This window comes from Thalassophryne amazonica, chromosome 2 (genome assembly GCF_902500255.1).
Source record: "Thalassophryne amazonica chromosome 2, fThaAma1.1, whole genome shotgun sequence".
Lineage (NCBI taxonomy): Eukaryota > Metazoa > Chordata > Actinopteri > Batrachoidiformes > Batrachoididae > Thalassophryne > Thalassophryne amazonica.
In genome coordinates, this window is record NC_047104.1 from 64446195 (window position 1) to 64470146 (window position 23952).

At 40.4% G+C, this 23952-nt stretch overlaps 1 protein-coding gene across 3 annotated transcripts in view; it reads left to right on the plus strand.

Moving 5' to 3' along the window:
• The window catches only part of myo5aa (myosin VAa), a 208208-nt gene that overhangs the window by 37687 nt on the left and 146569 nt on the right, over window positions 1–23952 (plus strand). For all 3 annotated transcript variants that reach the window (XM_034186870.1, XM_034186852.1, XM_034186861.1), the window contains exons 2-3: window positions 16134–16244; window positions 22745–22916. In XM_034186870.1, the coding sequence (XP_034042761.1) occupies window positions 16134–16244; window positions 22745–22916 (283 nt within the window). The remainder of the gene's footprint in view (window positions 1–16133; window positions 16245–22744; window positions 22917–23952) is intronic.

Consider the following 23952-nt stretch of genomic DNA (forward strand, 5'->3'; position numbering starts at 1 on the left):
TTAAAGATGTCCGCACAATGGTGGATAGCGAGCCACGCTCCAGTTGGCCATCTACATGCTGAAATGACCAGCTCATTTCCAAAGTGAGTGCTGTGGTGATGCGGGACCGTCGTGTGATTATCTGAGAAATTGCGGAAGAGATGGACATCAGCACTTTTTCTGTACATTCCACTGTGACAGAAAATTTGGCCATGAAAAGAGTGGCTGTGAAATTCATGCTGCTGCTAACGGCGGAGCAAAAGCGCCTCCGTGTTGAAGTCTCGCAGGACATGTTGTGACATGCCCACCTCTTCCACAATTTCTCGGATAATCACACGGCTGAAAAGTCACTGAAAGCCGTCTGAATCTTCCGAATGGTTTCCACCTGGCTGTCGCGCAGTTTCTGGCAAAATTTGATGCAGCACTGCTCCAGTCGTTCCGTCTTTTTCCTTGAAATGAAAATCCGCCGAGAGCACTACATACGTCCCACACAAAGGCTGCTTACCAGAAAATGATGCAATCGACAGGCGTGAAAAAGTTCACACATGCGCACAAAGGTTCAAGGTTTGCTCATGCAAGCACACGTGATTCAAATCCATCAGGTTTTTGCAAAAAATAAAAAGGTCCGATACTTTTCTAACAGACCTCGTATATCTCATTTCAACCAGAAAAACAGACACTAAATAAATACAAATGTTTATTATAAATGCAACAGGAAATAATTTAACAATGACTGCAGTGTGATTGTAAAGCAGGATTTCTGTGACATAAACCTCATGATGAATTTTTTTTATATAGTCATTTCAACTTGTAATTTTGTCAAAATATGTAATTGCCTTTAATGTTGTTATCAGGACAGAGTCATTTCTAAAATATGAATTTGAGCACAATAAGTGGAGAGCTTCTACTTGACTTTGATTCGTGGACATTTTTAATGATCCGTTCATTTATTGTTAAAATATAAAATGAAACAGCTTTTTAAAAAATAATAAAATAGTTGCTGTTGAAAGAGCCTTTTATTTAAAGCAGGTGATGTAATGCTGAATTCTCGGGACCAGATGAAGGTCTCTTCTGCAGCTTTGAACTCTGGTGATGTTGCTGAAGAGCAGAGATGTTTTCTTTCGACTGGACTTCGTGGTGTTCAGCTCATCAATGGAAGTTTGGTTGTCTGCACAGCAAATGTTCCTGATTGGGACAACTAAAAATATTTCTTTAAATATAAAGAAACACTAAACAGTTTATATATATAAAAAAGGAAGGAAAAAAACCCCGGAAAAAAACGATGGGGAAAAAAAAAGAAAAGTTATTTAAAGTTGAGCTTTTGTGGTCTCCGAAAAAAGCTGTAGCTTTATTTGGTAAAAATAAAAAAGACTGAACCATTTTACAAATTTAAAGTGTTCACTCAGATCAGCTGTGCTAAAAGGCTAAGCTAACGTTAGCCGATCATTAAACCTTCACAGCAGTGCAAACGTCACGTTTTATTTTAATATTATTCTCACCTCGATAAAGTTGCAGAACTAAACTCTGTTGGGCAAACTGTGACTTTGCCTATATCCAAAAAGTGGGAGATTTCGGACTGAGTGGGTTTGCTCCAACCCCCCCCCGGCCGCCTGCCTCGGTCTGCCCAGGAATGATGCCTGAAGGCTGGCTTCTCTGTGCGGGTCGGCCTGCTGTCGCGGTTCGATCGATATGCCACCAAGTCGTCAGTCCTCCCTCGGTCGGCGTCACTCCGAAAAGTAGCTGAAAAAAAGGTTTTCCCAGCAGGGTGATGGGAGAATCGTTCTGTTGTTTTTTAAAGGTTTTTTGTGGTTCAGATGACGCTAATTCAAGATGGTGATCGCTGAACTTTTTTCAGGTTGTGGAAACAACCAGAGTGTGACGTAAAAAACTCCACCCCCTTGCCGCTTCTAAAGCGAAGCATCTGACGTCACGACGCTGAAACGCATCCGACGGATTGGGAAGTTTCGACAGATTGGCCTGACGTGTTCAATGTGAAGGGCCCTTAAAACTACACGCTCAAAAAAGAGCACAGAAAAAAATGCTGATTACAGCTGCTGCTCCTCGCTCTTCTTCTCTCACAAAAGTGTTTAAATAAAATCCATAAAAGTCCTGCTCACAGACTGATTGCCAGAGACAGAACATGTCCACATGCAGTAAAAAGTCCGGACATCTCCAGTACACTCATGGACGATTCGTTCACACATGCACATGTGAACAATTAAAAGAAAGAAAAAAACTGTCTGGCTGCAGGCAGTTAGTTCCTTGTTCTCCTCTCAAACTCTCTCATCACTGTTTACAAAAAAAAAAGACATAAGTCCTGCTCACAGACTGATTGCCAGAGACAGGACATGTCCGCATCTACAATAACTCCAGACATCTCCACATTTACTCACTGATGGTTTGTTCGTGCGCATCTTGCGGTCAAAGGAGGAAAGATAAATTATAACAGAACTCAGAGCCCAGACCTGCAGCTCAGCACAAGAACAAATATAAACTAGAAGAGAAGTCAGAGTGCACAGTCTGGCTGCAGCCAAACTGTGCACTTTGATTTCTCTGTGCAGAGAACCTGCAGGCTGTGTTCTCACCTCCTCTCTGCCCCCTGTTGCGCGCACCTGAAGCAGATATTCCTGCATCATCATGACGCCACAGGAAACAACTCGAAGCAGGTCCGGTGTGGTTATGACAGAGTTTGAGGGAAGAGCAGCAGCAGACAGTTGTTTTTTTTTTTTTTTTTATGTGCACGCACGAACGAATTGTCACAGCAACTCGCGCTGTATGTGAGAGTCATAAAATGCAGGGAAGATGAAGACAACACAGTGGAAATTGTTTTTTCCTTATTTATTCCTTTATTGGTTCATTCTACTGGTGCTTATAGTTGATAAAACTTGGATAAAGTTACTTGTGCAAGTGCAGTATAAAATTGCGTGCACTGCTCGAATAATACATGCATAAACTAGCACATGCACGTACTATTTCGAGCCCTGAGTTTTGTAACAAATTGTAACGCGGTGTCTAGGGATGGGTATTAAGATTTTATCTATCGATTCTGCTTATTGAGCCGATTCCTTATCGAAACCTCTTGTGAATTTTCTGTGTACTAAAAGTAGCCTTTACAGGTTTTCTATGTCATCAACATTTTATTGAGTCTTAAAGTAAATAAATATGAAATTGGTCACTGTATCCTTAAACTCTGGACATAATAAATTCTACATGGTGGATCCTTGATCTCTGGACATAAATAGAAATAAAATCTGTAGTTTTTGTCAAAAGCATTTCCTTTAAGACATTATTGGCATGAATGTCTTTCCATAATGTCTTTCCATACCTCTGAGCTGAGCTCTTGCAGCTGGCTGTGCTGCGCATCAGGAATCAAAAAACATTTTAGTCGATTGCAGTTTCTTGTCTGTATTACACTATTTGGAAAGAGGTGTCATTTTATTTAAAGCGGCAGTTCGTTTTGAAGTTATTAATTCCGACCGGACTCTGTCTCGGCAGAGCCGTGCAGCGTTTGGAGCAACGGAATGGAGGATGATTCTCGTTTTTGACTGCAACAAGACAAGAGTCCTAGTTAGTGACTTTAATCCACACAAAAGTGACTCGTGATTGACATAATTTAACGGCTTTAAGAGGGGTTAAGAAGCAGACTTGCTGCTTCCGAAGAGCAGCGAATCAAAGAACCAATGAGTCAGCGGATTGAAGCAGTGCTTCATTGGTTGATGCTGCAGAAACGGTCGATTACAGAGCCACGACAGGGTCTGTAATCAACATACGACAAACACCCTCAAAAACAACGGCTGCTCTGAAAGACTGATAAGGGAATTAAGCAAAAAGACTATCGGTGGATCGAATCATTTCTTAACGATACCCGAAAACAACCGGTCCTCAATAGCCAACCCTAGCGGTGTCATATTTCACTGCCCACCACTATGAATCACTTCTCTCACGTGCGCACAATTAAACCCTGCTGCATCACATTCAGTGTTATTGCTGCTAGGGCTGCAGCTAGCAAATATTTTTGGAATAGAGTATTCTATCAGTTATTTTATTGATTAATTGAGTAATCGGATAAAAAGTACTTTAGTGTTTTTAAACAATATCCACACTGGCAGGGCTCTCCGTAAGGACCCCTTCACACATAGTACGAATGTGGTCGAATTGCGCATGAAGCAGGAATCATATGCAATACATGTAAAATTGTAGCTGCCTCAAACGTACACCTGTTGCTACAACTATTTACGCACACCAGCGTCTGAAAGACAGAGTGTGCTCTGTGAGAGCCCATTCAATCCCTCTTGGGGTAGGTGTCAGCCAAATTCCAGGTGACACACATGAACATCTCCAAGCCCAATTCCATTGAAGTTGGGACCTTGTGTAAAATGTAAATAAAAACAGAGTACAAGGATTTGCAAATCCTCTTCAACCTATATTCAATTGAATACACCACAAAGGCAAGATATTTAATGTTCAAACTGATAAACGTTATTGTTTTTGTGCAAATATCTGCTCATTTTGAAATGGATGCTTGCAACATGTTTCAAAAAAGATGGGACAGTGGTATGTCTACCACTGTGTTACATCACTTTTCCTTCTTACAGCACTCAATAAGCATTTTGGAACTGTAGTAGAGAAGCTTGAATCTTCGACTGGACTGGGTTGCTTGACGCGAGAACATTTTGCTTCAAATCGCAGAAGCTTCCTCAGCTAAAATTGTTGCTCTGGTAGTCTGACTTCTGTCTTGACTCTTGTAGAGAAGAATAAACAGAAGCCACAAAAGCTGGAGTTTTAAACCTAACCAGACCCCTCCTACCGAGAGGCAGACTGCTATAGGCTAGTGACTAGCCTATAGCACTATAGTCACTAGCCTGCTCGCATGACACCGTCCGGTGCACGACACTGCCGCAGTGGGTTCGTTCACACCTGCCCATTGGCTCGATGTTTTCATGGTTCGCTTATACAAGCTGTTCCGCCATGATTTGCTCTGATTTGTACAGACACTCTGTGAAGTCTTCAGTCTGCAGACAGGACTTTTTTTTCCTGTTTTTGCACATTTGCACTTTTAATTACTGTGATTTATTCAGTGTTTAGTGTATATTTATACATGGCGTACAAAGTGCAGCTCAAACCGAAGTCAAATTCCTGTGTTTTCTGTGGATACTTGGCGAATAACACAGCTTTTGAAAAATGGCTGTGGAGTGCAGCGTTTCCACAAAAGCTTTTTTAATGGGTGTCAGGAAGGCAGATCTCCTGGACCGAACTTGGGCACCCCTGGTCTAGTGGGTAAGCGTTGGGCTTGAGACCAGAGGATCCTCTGTTCGAATCTCAGCCTGACCGTAAAATCACTAAGCGCTCTTGGACAAGTCCTTAAACCCCTAGTTGCTCCAGGTGTGTCATGAGCATCTTCTATGGCAGCACCATGACATTGGGGTGAATGTAAGGCATTATTGTAAAGCACTAAATTCAACAATCTGCATGGTGGTGCAGTGACATTGTGCCATTGCTTAGGGAGAGCCCTGGATTATTTATGTTTAAAAACGCAAAACTACTTTTTATCCAATTACTTGATTAATCGCCAGAATAATTGATAGAATATTCAATTACTAAAATAATCGATAGCCGCAGCCCTAGTTCCTGAGGACTCTGACACCTCTGCCCCAAATCATCACATTTGTGATCAGTGGCCAAGAATGTATACTTCGTGGCCTTCGTGACTTGTCATCGTTATGTGTAAACGCAGCATAAGTCTGAGTGGAGATGTGGCTAACTAAGTTGAGTTAATTGTGTTTGACACATGCTGAAGTGTGTGAAACAGGTGTGTGTAATTATCAGGATCATGACGTGTGCTCTGTAACACAGCTACTTTGTGAGGTGTGATGCTGCTTCAAGCATCGTGGTGCTATTTTTAATCTGTCCCTCTCCCCTCCCCTCCACGCTCTGTCCTCTCTCTCTCTCTTCCTCTCTGTTGCTAGGAAGCTGGGTTTTGGGACAATCTTCTGTGTGGACCAGAACGAAAGAGTATCTTCTGATTTTCTGTTGGAAACACAAAACTGGAAGCTTTCTATTTGAGAACTACCATAAGCAGCTAAACAGTATTTTGCTTATCATTACTATTGTGTCATGCAAAGAGCTTATTTTAATGGAGAGCAGTCTGAAATCAAACATTCACCCCTGCTGATCTTTCCCCACGTCATCAGAGAGTAGCTTCTGTCCTCACCACCAGATCCAAGTGACTTTTTTTTTTAATATATTAGTAAGGATTAGTGATGAAAGGTCTCCTTTTTATTTTAGAATGAGGCATATGCTGAAAAGTGAGGAATAATACTGATGCTTTGATTTTTGTGGATTCAGTGGAAGCCTTCTTTGTAGCACTTGACAAACGGTGCACTGCAAAAAGCAAAATCTTAAGTAGATTTGTCTAATTTCTCATGAAGATTTTAAATCTACACTTAATATAAGACACAATCACTTCAGCAACATTACAGAATGATATAAGGACTTGTTTTTAGATGATACATTTTGAAAATCTTAAGAGTGTCAGAAACATCTTGTTTTGAGTCTTAACGGAGACGAAATAAACTTCTTTTTTTTAACTCATTATAAGATTTTTAAGCTGCTGTTATTTGCAAAGTGTAAATTTCTAAATACTAGTAAAGTAAATAGAATTTTCTCAGCAAATTGCATGGACATTTTTGAAGAAATCTGAAGTGAATTTTTACTTCAGATTTCTTGATATAAGGTCTTAGGTGATCAGGGAATTTGAGCTGTATTTTACTAGTATTAGGAAGTTTTGCATCTTTTAACAATAACAACGCAGCCTAAAAATGTTATGGTGACCTTAAAACGCTTGTCTCAGATATTAGAGCGGGAACAATTAATTGATTATTAATCAGCTATTAAATTAATTGACAACTATTTTGATAATCCATCATTTTAAATAATTTTAAAAACATCCAGCTTCACTAATTTCAGCTTCTTAATGGTGAATACATTCTGGTTAATTGTATAAGTTTCTTTACTCCTCTGGCAGTGAACTGTATATCTCTGGGTTGTGGATAAAACAAAACACTTGAAGACATCAACATAGGGTCTAGGAAACATTGACTTTTTTGCCATTTTCTGACATTTTATGGACCAAAGAACTAATCGATTTAATCAATAACAAAATAATCATTTGTAGCTGCTTTAGACTCAAAACAATGTTTTTTCAAGATGTGCTTGCTTAAAGAGTTTTTATCTACAACCCCAATTCCAATGAAGTTGAGACGTTGTGTGAAATGTAAATAAAAACAGAATACAATGATTTGCAAATCCTCTTCAATTGAATACACCACAAAGACAAGATAAGTTAATGTTCAAACTGATAAAGTTTATTGTTTTTATGCAAATATCTGCTCATTTTGAAATTGATGCTTGCAACACGTTTCAAAAAAGTTGGGACGGGGCAACAAAAGACTGGGAAAGTTGATGAATGCTCAATGAACACCTGTTTTGAAACAGGTGAGTGTCATGATTGGGTATAAAAGGAGCATCCCCAAAAGGCTCAGCCATTCACAAGCAAAGACAGGGTGAGGATCACCATTTTGTGAACAACTGCGTGAAAAAAAAAGTCAAACAGTTTAAGAGCAATGTTTCTCAATGTTCAATTGCAAGGAATTTAGGGATTCCATCATCTACAGTCCATAATATAATCAGAAGATTCAGAGAATCTGGAGAATATTCTACACATAAGCAGCAACAAAAACCAACATTGAACGCCCGTGACCTTCAATCCCTCAGGCGGCACTACATTAAAAACCATTATTGTGTAAAGGATCTTACCATGTTGGCTCAGGAACACTTCAGAAAACCATTGTCAGTTGACACAGTTCGTCGCTACGTCTACAAGTGTGACTTAAGACTCTACCATGCAACGCGAAAGCCATACATCAACAACATTCAGAAACCCCGCCGCCTTCTCTGGAGCCGAGCTCATTTGAAATGGACAGACGCAAAGGGTAATTGCACAATCAGGTGTACCACTAGTGTTTCACTTTTGGCGAAAAATGAAATTCAGTATAATGCTTAATAGTTTGTTTCACAATGACAACAACATCCCAAGGGATCTTCATGCAGAATTTCATGAGCAAATACCATTTAGATTTTTTTCGGTGACAGACTGAGTGCTTGATCCTTGTGAACAAAAACAGGTACTATGGAGAGTACATTAGGTTTGTGAAGAACTCTTTTATTCCAAAAAGTTACACACCAAAGCATTGGAAATGGTGTTATTTCTGTGTCCTATAATGTGAGTCAAAAGACTGGACCAAAATTTCTGCTGTAAAACCTCCATCATAGTTTTACAAGTGATTCCAGTATAGAGCTACTACTACGGAGACTACAAGGCTCTACGGAGACTACATTTGGCACAAATTGTCATTCTTGAGGTACTAAAAATAAATATATCACTTCCAATTTCTAGATCATGGTTGAGACAAAGACACTCTAGTGAAATTTATTGGTATCATTCCTGCATCTAGTGTTGCTTCTCTGTGAGTATGCTACTACGGAAACTACAATATTTTGGGGGACATCCACATCCCTGATTATGTGAAATCCCAGAAGTTCCAGCAATAAAACTAAAACAAATTACTAGCACTGTTTTGTAGGGGATCCATTTAGGTGTCAAATCTAATAAACAGGAATTATGAAATCAAAGGATTTATGTTTAGAACATAGTGTTTTCTCAAATGAATTGACAAATTTGGATTCTGGTTACAAACCTATTATTTTACTCAAATGATTGCTGCTTGGCTCCAAGTGAAGATATTTTGATTCCGTAACTTGTGTCATGACCAGAGAAATACTGGGAATGTCACTGATTGGTGTAGTTCTTTTAAAGGTTCGAGAGGATAAATATCAACTTTATTATATAATGAGCAAATTTCACATGAAACGAGGTAACATGCAAAAAATTGCATTTTTTTCACCATATATTCACCATTTTTGAGGTTTTTTATGCATTTCCAAACTGTAAAAAGCAGGGCACAGATAAAGGTATGCCCAAGGGTCCTTAGCAATGGCTTCTAATGTCCCTAATGGCATTATTTTATGAGATATAGGTTGGTAACATTGCATTATTAAAATGGTAACACCTGATTGTGCACTTACCGAAAGTGGAAATGTTGGCTGTGGTCTGAGTCCACATTTCAAGTTGTTTTTGGAAATCATGGATGTCGTGTCCTCCAGACAAAAGAGGAAAAAGGCCATCCCGATTGTTACCAGCGCAAAGTTCAAAAGCCAGCATCTGTGATAGTATGGGGGTGTGTTGGTGCCCATGGCATGGGCAACCTACACATCTGTGATGGCACCATCAATGCTGAAAGGTACACACGGCACATCCAAAGAGGACACATCCAGGCTGGACAAACTTATCAGGCAGGCTGGCTATGTGGTTGGCATGAAGCTGGACTCTCTGATGATGGTGGCAGAGAAAAGAACACTGGACAAACTGCTGAACATTATGGATGATGCCAGTCAGCCTCTGCACAACATCATCAGCAACCAGAGGAGACGCTTCAGCCACAGACTGCTCCTTCCCAAGTGCAGGACCAACAAACTGAAAAACTCCTTTGTCCCTCAGACATCAGGCCATCAGACTGTACAGCTCCTCACTCAGGGGGAGGAGGAGTAACAGGAAGACAGAGGTCAGGAATGAGATGAACAGTAGTAGCCGGTAAACCAGTATTGATCAGTATGTCTGGTATTTATATTGCAAACTGTTTTTCTTTTTTACTTTCGCTTTTGATACTCTGTGTGCTTCTTATCCTGTGTGCTGCTACACAATGCTGCTGGAACCTCAATTTCCCTGAGGAAGTCTTCCCAAGGGATCAATAAAAATCAATAAAGATCAATAAATAATAATAAAGTTCAATAAAGATCGATAAAGTTCAATCTAATCTAAAATTTGGACACAGGTGAGAGTTAATCCTGCAGTACAGTTTTCTTGATGCACTTGGGATAAAATCAGCAGAAGGTGTTGGAAAAACAAAAGAATTTAACATATTCTGCATTCTTTATTACCTGTTTTATATCTTCTTTTTTTTTCCATCTTTGAATTGGTTTAAGTTGTGACTTTCTTCACATGACTGTGTTCCCTCCGGTTCACAGATGTTTGTCCATCGTGGTTTGTTTCAGATGATTTTAATGAAGCAGCACACTCAGTTGACCAGTTGTTCTTCCTGTTGTGGGCTTTTACAAAGAGGGCTTTCTTGTGCTTCTGTGAATATGTCATAAGCAGTTCTTGCACTGCAGCCACATGAAGCATTAAACTGTTGTATGGCTTCCAGAAAGATGCTGTGACTTCATCATCATGTGCTTTTTGTACAAGCCCACATCATATCTCTGTTTGAACAGCTGTCTGGAAATAAAACCGATGTGTCAGAGGATGCTGTGTAGGAATGGCAGTGTGAAATAATGTGAATAGTCCAAATTATTTATCATCCTATATCTGATCAAAAACAAATTATTCTATTTGCTGTTTAGTTACATGTTTTAAAGATGAATTTCAGACCTTAATTTCAATCTTATGTACAAGCAGACATTTTTTATTTGTTGTTGAAAGGCAGGTTTATAAAGTTCGACACAACTTCATATTCTGGAGATGTGCACTTCATCAGCGGTTTGCACAGTACACTCTTTGGGACCTCCGTGATCTTCTGGCTCTTAGCGTAGGAGCACTTTTTTGGAAGGGGCTTTTTCTGCCTAATATAGTCATTTCAACCAGCTGTCAGAGGTTACATGGATGACCTTACAATCACTACATCCTCCCATGTCCAGGCTCGTGGGTCTTAGTAAAGCTTGAAGAGATGGCAACATGGGCCAAAATGACATTCAAGCCAAAGAAATCCAGGAGCTTGATTATCAGAAAGGGGAATATCACCTTCAAATACAATCTGGCCATTCAAGGGGAGACCATTCCTACCATCAAAGATAACCCCATCAAGTATCTTGGGAAATGGTATGATGAGCCATTAAAGGACCATAATAATGTCCATACCACTGAGAAGCAAGCACAGTTGTGGCTGGAGAAAATAGATGCATGTGGACTACCAGGGAAATTTAAAGCATGGCTATATCAACATGGCCTGCTCCCCAGACTGATGTGGTATCTGACGGTGTATGACACCCCACTTACTGCTGTAGAGGGGGTTGAGCAAGCAAGGTCAGAGAAGCAGGAATAAAAACAAGGTCAGGATGTAAGTGGGAGGCCTCTGTCTCTCTGGCCTTAGCGGAACGAAATCTGATGCTCAAAGATATCATTGGAGCACCTTGCATTGGACAACAGGGTTTGAGAATGTCCCACTTTCAAACTTGGGGGAAAGCCAATCCAGCGGAAAAAAGAGCCATGATCCAGGCGGAAGTAAGGGACCTGGAAGAGGAGCGAAGGAAAGCAAAAGCAGTTGAGCTTGGTTCCCCAGGCGCTTGGACACGGTGGGATCTCCCTAAGTGGAAAGTGTCATGGAAGGAGCTCTGGAGGCTGGAGCCATACCGAATCTCCTTTATGCTGAGGTCCGTTTACGACACTCTTCCATCCCCTGTCAACCTCCATAGGTGGGGATTGAGAGATGACCCACTATGTAAGCTTTGTGGGCAGAAAGGAACAATGGCTCACATTCTGTCAGGGTGTCGTACAGCTCTCACCCAGGGCAGGTATAGATGGCGCCATGACAAAGTGTTGACAGTCCTTGCTGACATTTTGGAGCAGGAGAGAACAAGGAAACATCAGTACAAGGGGAAGGTGGCCCCGGCTATAGCCTTTGTTAAGGAGGGGTCAAAGCTATCAGGGCCTAGTATGTCCAGCTCCAGCTTATTGCAGTCTGCCCAGGCATGGGAGCTTAGGGGTAGACTTAAAGAAAAGACTTCAGTTTCCGGATTTTGTCCACACAACTTTGAGGCCAGATGCAGTCCTTTACTCTGTTACAGGAAAGAAAATCATCCTGGTGGAGCTTACTGTGTGATGGGAGGAGGGGTGTGAAGAGGCATATGAAAGGAAATCTGAACGTTATAGAGAGCTGGTGCAGGATTGCAGGGACAAAGGCTGGCAGTCGTGGTTGTACCCTGTTGACGTGGGATGCAGGGGATTCCCAGCCCAGTCAGTTTGGAAACTGTTGACAGCCGTTGGACTAAGAGGAGCAGAGAGGGGTAAGGCAGTGAGAAGACTCGGAGAGGCAGCAGAGAGCGCCTCCTGTTGGATTTGGAATAGGAGGGAGAAGTTGAGCTGGCAGCCAGGAGGGAGTGAGTAGTGGCTGGCCACCACTGCTGACCCGCCAACAGGAGAGTGTTATGGTTAAGGGTCGAAACATTCAATGATTGTTGGTAACCATCTGATGACACAACCTCCTGGTTGAGAGCTCCGGTCATTGTAAGATGACTCGAAGAGTTGCATCTTTGGATGTATGTTATCGTTAAGAGACTGCTGCATGAGACCCTGAAAACTTGCGAAAAATAATATTCCAAATATTCTGTGTCTGCTACATTTCATAAACACAAACCGAATTTCAAACATTTTATATATATTACTCTGGAACAAACAATGCTGTAAAGGACAATAAGCAGGATGTTAAAGAGCAAACTTCAGTTTCCTCCAGATAGAATGGTATGAACATGAAGCGATTGCGGTTTACAGCAATTCCCCGCCCACTCTAAATAACAGTGGAACAACCTGAGCTTCTCATAGGGTACATAAAACAAACACAATGACAACATCTATAAACCCAGATCATATATTCACAAGCGTTTTAGGCACAATATACAAAGAGTTTTAAGTTGGGATGACGTTAATGCTGTTGCTCGTGTGCAGGGCAGTGGTTAAATTGCAGCCTGATCAGACAGTCTCAATGCGAACTCTCTGAAATTTTGTGACATTTTGCGTGATTTGAAACCTCTCACACACAAATTCCAGTTGGTCTATTTACACACCCATTCAGTAGATGGCAGTGTTCTCTGCATTTTGACGGGGGGGGGGGGGGGGGGTGATGAGAGCAGCTAATTTCAAGAACTTGTCTGGAATTAGTTTGTTTAAAATCTTAACCATAAGTCAAAACTGCCTTGCTGTGCATGACTCCTGTGACACATCTGCATGCCCGTATGGCTGTGAAAATACGAGGTCTATTAGAAAAGAAACCGACAGTTTTATTTTTTTTTAAAACTATATGGATTTGAATCACGTGTGATTACATCAGCCAAGCTTGAACCCTCGTGCACATGCGTGAGTTTTTTCACGCCTGTCGGTGACATCATTCGCCTGTGAGCACGCCTTGTGGAAGGAGTGGTCCAGTCCCCTCGTTGGATTTTCATTGTCTGAGAAGTTGCTGAGACTGGTGCTGTGCTTGATCAAAATATTTTCAAAAACTGTGAGGCACATCCGAGTGGACACCATTCGAGAAATTCAGCTGGTTTTCGGTGTAAATTTTAACAGCTGATGAGAGATTTTGGATTGTTTCTATTGCTGTAAGGACTTCCCACGGAGCGGGACGTCGTCATCCTGTTTCAAGCTGAAAACCTCCAAATTTAAGCCTCTGTTGACCCAGGACGTCGTGAGAGAACAGAGAACTTTCAGAAGAGGTCGGAATCAGCAGTTTATCCGGACATTCCACTGTTAAAGGAGATTTTTTTTTAAGGAAAGACGTGCGGACGGATTGGTGCCCGCCACAGGAAAAACACCTCCGTGTTGATAACCATTTGTAAAATCCAGGGGCTTTTGGTGGCTTTCAGTTGAGTGAGTATCTGAGAAATTGTTTAACAGCAGGGCATGTTCCAACTTGACCTTAAGGCTTCCAACGGAGGTGTTTTTCCTGTGGCGGGACGCGCCAATCCGTCCGCACGTCTTTCATTAAAAAAATCTCCTTTAACAGTGGAATGTCCGGATAAACTGCTGATTCCGACCTCTTCTCCTCTGTTCTCTCACGACGTCCCGGGTCAACAGAGTCTTAAATTTGGAGGTTTTCAGCTTGAAACAGGATGACGACGTCGCCTCGGAGCGCTGCACGACGTCCCGCTCTGCGGGAAGTCCTTACAGCGATAGAAACAATCCAAAATCTCTCATCAGCCATTAAAATTTTCACCGAAAACCAGCTGAATTTCTCGAATGGTGTCCACTCAGATGTGCCTCACAGTTTTTGAAAAAATTTTGATCAAGCACAGCGCCACTCTCTCAGCAACATCTCAGACAAAGGAATTCCGACGAGGGGACTGGACCACTCCTTCCATAAGGCGTGCTCACAGGCGAATGACGTCACCGACAGGCGTGAAAGAACTCTCGCATGCCCACGAGGGTTCAAGCTTGGCTGACGTAATCACACGTGATTCAAATCCATATGGTTTTTAAAAAAAAAAACTAATAAGGTCGGATACTTTTCTCACAGACCTCGTAAATGATCTTTTTTTTTTTGCTCCCCTTTCTTTCTGGTCACCAGGTCTCTTGGTGAGAGAAGGTTGCTGTTTGTGATTGCCTTTGAATTTATTCAGTTGTCAGTAGCTGCCAGTGTACTGGAGTCAATACTAAAAGTTATCAGTTTAGCATTTAGCTGTAATTTCCTCTAATTTTTTTTAGGGTTTATCAGTTCAGCTTTATAAAAGGTAACTTTTCAGTTAGCGGATTAACTATTATCGACGCTAACGTTTTGGTTAGGTGCGCCCACTGCTGTCAAATACTACAAAGTAGGGGGATACTACTGGAAATTTATATAAAGAATTTATTCCGGTACTTGGAATGGATGAGATTTATTGTCATTGTCATTACACGAGTGCAACAACAACGAGATTACGTCCACACTCCAATTACCACAGACAATTAATTACAGCAATTAATCCACAATTATTACCGTAATAATAGCACACATCAGAATTAAAGACAACACATATACATTTGACATTGTTTATGTGCACTAAACTTTGAAACAGTCCATTATCCAAATTGAGGCAATGTGAGTGGGGGGCAGCAACATGTGGTCGCGCAGCCACCAGCTTGGGGGGGAACCGGGAGCTACAGCAGCTAAAACTGCACTGCACCCCGGAGGGGGAAGGGTGTGGCGTGATCGGGGGCTGGGATAATTTCATTGCTTGTGTAATTTCATTGCTATAATAACAATACTTATTTATATGTGGCACTTTAAGTTCAAATGTTTAAAAAAAAGTCTAAATATAAAAAAAATGTCATTTGTCCAACTTTTTTAGTCTGGTGGGCTTATGTCGTGGGTCGCATGTCTGTCGATGGCGTGTGTAAACATCTTCTTCTCTGAACTCACTGAACCAATGAAGTTGCAACTTGGTGTGCATATTCCTATCCATGAGGACACCAAAGTTTGTTCAAGGCATTCTGATCTGATTTCAAATATGGCGGCCATGGTGGCCATCTTTATAATTGCATATATAGCCATTTACCCAGCACTTGAGTTGAAATTTGTTACATGGGTAGCAATCAGCAACCCTAAAAAATATCCATGAGGTTTAGTGAATTTTTCAATTTTGACCTAGATTGTGCGTGACCCCTGGACTGTGACCACACCCACTTTTCCAGTTGTCGCCCCTGGACTGTGACCACACCCACTTTTCCAGTTGTCACTTTAAACATATTCTTCTCAGAAACCATTGAACCAATTAAGCTGAAACTTGGTGTGCATGTTCCTACCCATGAGGACACCGAAGTTCATTCAAGTTATTCTGATCCTTTTTCAGATATTGCTGCCATGGTGGCCATCTTGAAAATATCATATGTAGCCATTTGTCAGTCATTTGAGCTGCAATTTGCTTCATGGGTAGCAATCAGCAAGCCCAAAAACATATCTGATGAGTTTAATAAAATTTAAAATTTTGACCTTGATGTGATCCCTGGACTGTGACCACACCCATTTTTGCAGTTGTCACTTTAAACTTATTTTTCTCTGAAACCAATGAAGCTGAAGCTTGGTGTGCATATTCCAACCCATGAGGACAGCAAAAAAAAAAAAAAAAATTTTAAGGTGTTCCGATCTGATTTCAAATTCAACCAAAGCATTAAATATGGCAAAAGTTGAGGTAACAGAAAGTCTTCACCTTGGTTTCTCTGATCGTTGATCTACCCCAGCTGCTGTCGTAGTTTGTTGGTCTGAGATTTTGTTCTCTGTCTGTTTGTGTTTCAGCGTGCTCGGGTGTGGATCCCCGATGCAGAGGATGTGTGGAAGTCTGCAGAGCTGACTAAGGACTACAAAACCAGCGATGTCTCACTGCAGCTCATGCTGGAGGATGGAACGGTGAGGAATGTGAAAGGTGGCAGTCTGCTGTAATGGAACACGCCTCTTATTGCTCAGATCAAATTTATGTGAAGTTTGTCTGTGTCAACCACTTTTCCTCCTTTCAGTTCTTTGTAATGTTTTATGTTGTTATTACAACGACCCTTCAAAGCATTGCGACTCATGGCTGTTCATTTCAGCCACCTCCACGAATTGGATCTTTCATCAAAAACATCCCAAGGTACTACAGTGGCTTTAAGAAGGACTATGCATATTTATTACTTGTTTACATATATTTTTTATTGATGTATAATAAAAAGGGTTTATTAAGAATAGGGTTGGGTATCGAGAACCAGTTATTTTCGGGTATCGTTAAGAAATGATTCGATCCACCGATATCAATAGTCTTTTTGCTTAACAATTCCCTTATCGGTCCTTCAGAACAACTGTTGTTTTAGATGGTGTTTGTCAGGAAAATGATCATTTCTCTATGTTGATTACAGACCCTGTAGCGGGTCTGTAATCAGCTTTTCTGCAGCGCAACTCCACTTTGAAGCGTGAACCAACGAAGCAGTGCTTCAATCCGCTGGCTTGTTGGTTCTTTAATTCGCTGTTCTTCAGAAGCGGCAGGTCTGCTTCTTAACCCCTCTCAAAGCCATTAAAATGTGTTAATCGTGAGTCACTTTTGCGTGGATTAAAGTCACTAATTGGGACTCGTGTCTTGTTGCAGTTAAGAAACGAGAATCGTTCTCCGTTCCGTTGGCACAGCTCCAAACGCTGCACGGCTCTCTGCTGAGACAAAGTCTGGTCGGAATTAATAACTTCAAAGCGAATCTCCGCTTGAAATAAAATGTCACCTCTTTCCAAATGCTGTAATACAGACAGTAAACTACAATCGACTAAAACCTTTTTGTTCTCCTCGCAAAGTGAGACGCCCTGCACTGTTTATGAATTACACCCTGATGTGCAGCCAGCCGCAAGAGCTCAGCTCAAATGTATGAAAGACATTCATGCCAATAATGTCTGAAAGGAAATGCTTTTGACAAAAACTACAGATTTTGCATATTTCTATTTATGTCCAAAGATCAAGGATCCACCATGTAGATTTTATTACATCCCCAATTCCAATGAAGTTGGGATGTTGTGTAAAATGTAAATAAAAATGGAATACAGTCATTTGCAAATCCTCTTCAACCCATATTCAATTGTATACACCACAAAGACAAGATATCTATTGTTCCAACTGATAAACGTTATTGTTTTTGTGCAAATATTTGCTCATTTTGAAATGGATGCCTGCAACATATTTCAAAAAAGTTGAGACAGGGCAACAAAAGACTGGGAAAGTTGATGAATGCTCAATGAACACCTGTTTCGAAACAGGTGAGTGTCATGATTGGGTATAAAAGGAACATCCCCAAAAGGCTCAGCTGTTCACAAGCAAAGATGGGGCGAGGATCACCACTTTGTGAACAACTGCGTGAAAAAATAGTCCAACAGTTGAAGAATAATGTTTCTCAACAGTCAATTGCAGGAATTTAGGGATTCCATCATCTACAGTCCATAATATAGTCAGAAGATTCAGAGAATCTGGAGAATTTTCTACATGTAAGCAGCAAGGCCAAAAACCAACACTGAATGCCCTTTACCTTCGATCCCTCAGGCGGCACTGCATTAAAAACCGACGACATTGTGTAAACGATCTTACCACGTGGGCCCAGGAACACTTCAGAAAACCATTGACAGTTAACACAGTTCGTCGCTACATCTACAAGTCCAAGTTAAAACTCTACCATGCAAAGCGAAAGCCACACATCAACAACATCCAGAAACGCCGCCGGCTTCTCTAGGTCCGAGCTCATTTGAAATGGATGGACGCAAAGTGGAAAAGTGTGCTGTGGTCTGATGAGTCCACATTTCAGTTTTTTTTTTGTTTTTTTTGGATATCACGGACATCGTGTCCTCCAGACAAAAGAGGAAAAAGATCATCCAGATTGTTACCAGCGCAAAGCTCAAAAGCCAGCATCTGTTATGGTATGGGGGGTGTGTTAGTGCCCATGGCATGGGCAACTTACACATCTGTGATGGCACCATCAATGCTGAAAGGTACATCCAGGTTTTGGAGCAACACATGCTGCCATCCAAGCAACGTCTTTTTCAGAGACATCCCTGCTTATTTCAGCAATACAATGCCAAACCACATTATGCACGTGTTACAACAGCGTGGCTTCGTAGTAAAAGAGTACAGATACTAGACTGGCCTGCCTGCAGTCCAGACCTGTCTCCAGTTGCAAATGTGTGCCGCAATATGAAGCGCAAAATATGACAACGGAGACCCCGGCCTGTTGAACAACTGAAGTCATACATCAAGCAAGAATGGGAAAGAATTCCACCTACAGAGCATCAGCAATTAGTGTCCTCAGTTCCCAAACGCTTATTGAATATTGTTAGAAGGAAAGGTGATGTAACACAGTGGTAAACATACCACTGTCCCATTGAATATAGGTTGAAGAGGATTTGCAGATCATTGTATTCTGTTTTTATTTACATTTTACACAATGTCCCAACTTCATTGAAATTGGGGTTGTAGCAATATGCTAATTTCCATCCATAGTCCCAATAACATAAAAACAGACTAAGACCACTCAACATACCAAAGTAAATTAATCATGACAGAAAAACAATTAAAACAAAATACACATACATTACAATTCAAACTAACAATAAATGATAGATAATAAGTTGCCGACAGGTGGAGGAACCAAAAGACTTTCATGATGGGTGTTGAGGTGCAAAAGTACTGTATTAATGTGACAAGTGCTAAGTGCAAAAAGTGCTTCAGTGCCTGGTTGGAAATGCCCATTAGAGTACTAGATTGTATTGCACAATGCCCAATACACTCATTTGCACATGCACAAGTGTAAATATTGCACAGGGTGTCATACACAAGTTTATTATGTAAAGACTACTAAACCATGTAATAAAATAAAATACACAAGGGTATTGTGTATAGGGATGGGTATCGAGAACCGGTTCTTTTCGGGTATCGTTAAGAAATGGTTTGATCCACCGACATCAAGGACCTTTTTGCTTAACGATTCCCTTATCGGTCCTTCAGAGTGGCCGTTGTTTTGGTGGTGAAAATGATCATTTCTCTACATTTATTACAGACCCTGCAGTGGGTCTGTAATCTTTTCTGCTGCGCAGCTTTGCTTTGAACCTTGAACCAATTGAAGCAGTGCTTTGATCTGCTGCTTCGTTGATTCATTGTTTTATTTTGCTTTATCTTAATTTTTCCCCACTAAAACCCTAAAGAGCATATGTCTGTGAATAATATTTACCTTTTTTATGTTAAAAAGACCCGTTATGGTCTTCTGAAACAGTCGATAGATGTATTTTATAACTTAAAAATGGGACAGATGCTAACGCGTTAGCATGTCTATGGCGTTTTCAATGTTAAAGTTAGCATTAAGCTGTTCTCATCTCAGCATGTTTGTGTGCATTTTTTTCTGTATAATAATTAATGGCTCAGCGTTCGTTGTTGTAAAAGAGTCAAATTGTGATTTTTTTAAATTTATTTTTATTCATATATTAATAATAATAGCAACAACAGTAATAATAACTCATAATAACTAATAATGCTACAGTACAATTTTAGAGAAAGAGACAAAAAGAACCTGATGAAACAAAACACAACACAAAAGATAAAACCAACTAATAATGAAAATAAATAAATATCGAAATAAATAACTGCTTCCTGTGAACACCTAGTGACTGTTACACCTCCACTTCATCCCTGTTTTATTTAGGTTTAATGACAATTTGTTTTGGTTAAACCATATTTTCAATATGTCAATTTATTCAGTGATTTCCTCCAGAACTATCTGCCAAGCTAGAAAACTGCTGCATCCTAGTAAGAGCAGAATACTACTGGAATGAATTTGTATAAGGAAAGTTGGGGTTTTTTCCTCACCAAATTGGATGCTGCACTCACTGCAGTTTATTGTCTGGAATACCCCCAGATTGCATTTCAGAGCTTCTAGAATTCAAACATTTTCATGCGGGTGGTGTTGGGGGGTAATTTTGGGTTTCAGCTTTTTTTTGTTTTTCACCATTTCATCCCTGAATATGTCAATCGTGAGTCACTTTTGTGCGGATAAAGTCACTAACTGGGTCTCCTGTCTTGTTGCAAGAAAGAAACGAGAATCATCCTCCGTTCTGTTCACACAGCTCCAAACGCTGCGCGGCTCTCTGTCGAGTCAAGTTAGAACGTCCATTCGGAATTAATAAATTCAAAGCAAAACACCGTTTAAATCAAATGACACCTCTTTCTAAACGTTGTAATACAAACAAACTGCAGTCGATCAAAACCTTTTTTCCTCCCAAAACGAAACGTCCTGTTCTGACATGCAGCAGCCGGCTGAGCTCAGGTCAGAGGTATGGAGAGACATTCATGCCAAAATGTCTGAAAGGAAATGCTTTTGAGAAAAACTACAGATTTTATTTATTTTTATTTATCTCCAGAGATCAAAGGTCCTGTGACCAATTTAAAATGTTGACATAGAAAACCTGTGAAGCCTACTTTTAGTACACATAAAATTCACAAGAGGTATCGATAAGGGAATCGATAAGGAATCGGATCGATAAGCTGAATTGATAATGGCATCGATATCGATAAAATCTTATCAATACCATCCCTAATTGTATACATATAACTAAAAAGAAACTCGAATGGTGCCTCCACAGATGAATTGTGTTTTAGGCTACAAATGGTTACATGTCTGATTTGGCAGTAACCAAGCTTTCAGTTGTCCTTTGAAATTCCTGAATGTGGTGCTGTCCATGATTGTGACTGGGAGGTTGTTCCAAGCTTGCCCACCTTTTATGGATAACACGTTCTGACCAAAGGTGGTCCTTCTATGAGTAGTCTCACAGTCACCTCTTGTGTCAGATCTTGGACCATACCCTGTGAGTCTTTTTATGTGTATGAGTTCTTTAAGAAAATAAGAAATATATTTCTCATTTTCTTCATATCTCTGTCACAAACAGCAGGGATCAGCAGTCAGCTGCTTTCAGCGTTTGCTGAAAGCAGATCAGAACAGACGCACAGCGTCTCTCTCCGCTCTGTCTTAAAGGAAAAAAAACTCCATTAAAATGTTTCATTAAAATAATTCAGAAGTTTATGGTTTATTTTACAGATTAAAGACTCCCATTTCCAAAAAGTTCAGAGGAAAATCGCATTGGCAGTGAGAGCGAGGAGGAGGAGGGAGGGAGGGGCATGAGAGAGCACGCACGGGGGGTGGGGGGGACTCAGCTCTTGTTCAAACAAGACAATTAGTGGTTATATTGTTTTTTGTTGTTGTGTTTTTAAAGTAATGCAGTCCCACTCAAACATGTTGAGGAAAAAAAATTGTCTAGACAGCCTGTTTCACTGGATGAAAGAAAATATTAATATATCAAATATTAATGTTTTTAACCTTTTCAGCATTATTTATTTTATAACCTTAGACTTTGACAGAAACATTTTAAAAAGAACTTTGGTATTACAAATATTACAACATAAATGTCTTTTTTTTTTGTCTATTATTCTTGCTTTCAGTGCATCTAAAACCACTCAAAATTGGTTAAAACAGGGCTTTCCATTAACATTTTAGAGGTATAAAACCCTAAAGCTTCAGGGGCTCGGCCCCCTTGACCCCTGCCGGGGGCCCTGCACCCCCGGCCATGAGCCGGAATCACTTAATTTACCCGGCACTAAAATGGTTCTACCTAGAACCCAGGTGGATTATATGAAAACCCTGCTCTAAATAGACTGTGTCCATTACTTGTGTTTGTATAATCTGGCTAGTCAAGATATCCTGAATAAAGATTTATTATTATTATTATGTGAAGGAAGCCACCAAGACAACCATGGCAGGGGGGTTGCAAGCTTCATTGGCTATGAGTGGACAGACTCATACAGTAATTTCTATCGCTTGCTTCACTGGCCACAGCTTCTTGGTCTAGTGGAGCAGAGAAGTAATTTGTTACAAACTGAAAAATAGGAAATTCCTTGATTATTTGTTTTCCAGCAAATTGTAACAGATTACTTGAAGGCTTACCAGGAACTGCATTATAAGCACTTCATAATGAGTCATGTCATAATGAGTTATTACAGAAATAGACTAATTTGAACACATTTAAGATTTTTTGTTGTTGTTTCATACGAAACTGAAATACTTTATTGTATATATTTGTGGTCAGTGGCATTTAAACGTTTTTCTCATTTTGGTTTTAATGGATGTTTTTTCAAGTTTCTCATGACTCCTCCTAAAATGTACATTTCTATTTATTAGGGTGCTAACGCAAGTCGTTGTCATATTTTCAATAATTTCCCATGTCTTTGAAGTGTATGAATTGTAAATTGCATTTCAGAAGTGGGTATACTAGAAAAATGTCAAGACATGTTGAGTCATCTTAGGTTACTGATCCAGAATTAAGTTCATTATGTTCCTCTGGCATCCTTCTGTGTTTATCCTCAGAACATTGAGCACACGCTGGACCCCAAGACAAAAAACCTGCCTCATCTGCGAAACCCTGATATTCTGGTGGGCGAGAATGACCTCACGGCACTCAGCTACCTCCATGAGCCAGCTGTGTTGCACAATCTTAAAGTCCGCTTCATTGACTCAAAACTCATCTACACTTATTGCGGTAGGTACTTGCTCCGAACATTGACATCATAAACCTGAGCAGCCAACATTAAGGGAGCGGTTTAGAGAACAATGTAGAACAGCAGTAAATGAGGAATCAATCATACAGTAAAAGAGGATTGAAAATACAGATGATAATACCATTAGACCACCTATGAAATTTAGTGTTTTCTTCAAAAAAAAAAATTCAAGTGCTTTTTATCCCCAGCAGTATGAAATACAGGGATATAGCGATCAATTCAGTTCAATTTACTTAGTTTATATAGCACCAAATCACAACAAAGCTCCATCAAGACGCTTAACACAGGTAAGGTGTAACCTGCAACTTACGGTTAGACCCCTGGTACCAGTTAATTACGGTGACCTTGAGGTCAATTTCAAGGTCACAATCAGATGTTAAAGATATCAGAAGATGGCACATCCCCCTAGTCCCAACAAATCAGTAATACAAAGTGTCAGGGGATCACTTATGAATATGAATGAAATTGGTCAAGTGTTTCTTGAAATATCGCACTAGCAAGGGTGGCAATGGCAATATATTGAATATCTCACTGTGTCCATGAAATTGTCCCCAAGGTCACTGTCATCAATTGGTGCCAGGGGGTCACCCAAGTACACCCTTATGCTAATTATCAATGAAATTGGTCAATTGGTTCTTGAGGTATCATGCTAACAAGCGAAAAACAGACAGATGGACATGCAGATTGCTATATCCCTCTGTATTTCATACCGGGGGGATAAAAATGTACCATGGCACTGCTGGCAGCAAGCACGGGTAGGGTGACCGTTCACTCCATCTTACAACCCCAATTCCAATGAAGTTGGGTCATTGTGTAAAATGTAAATAAAAACAGAATACAATGATTTGCAAATCCTCTTCAACCTATATTCAGTTGAATACACCACAAAGACAAGATATGTAATGTTCAAACTGATAAACTTGATTGTTTTTGTGCAAATATTTGCTCATTTTGAAATGGATGCCTGCAACACGTTTCAAAAAAGCTGGGACAGTGATATGTTTACCACTGTGTTAC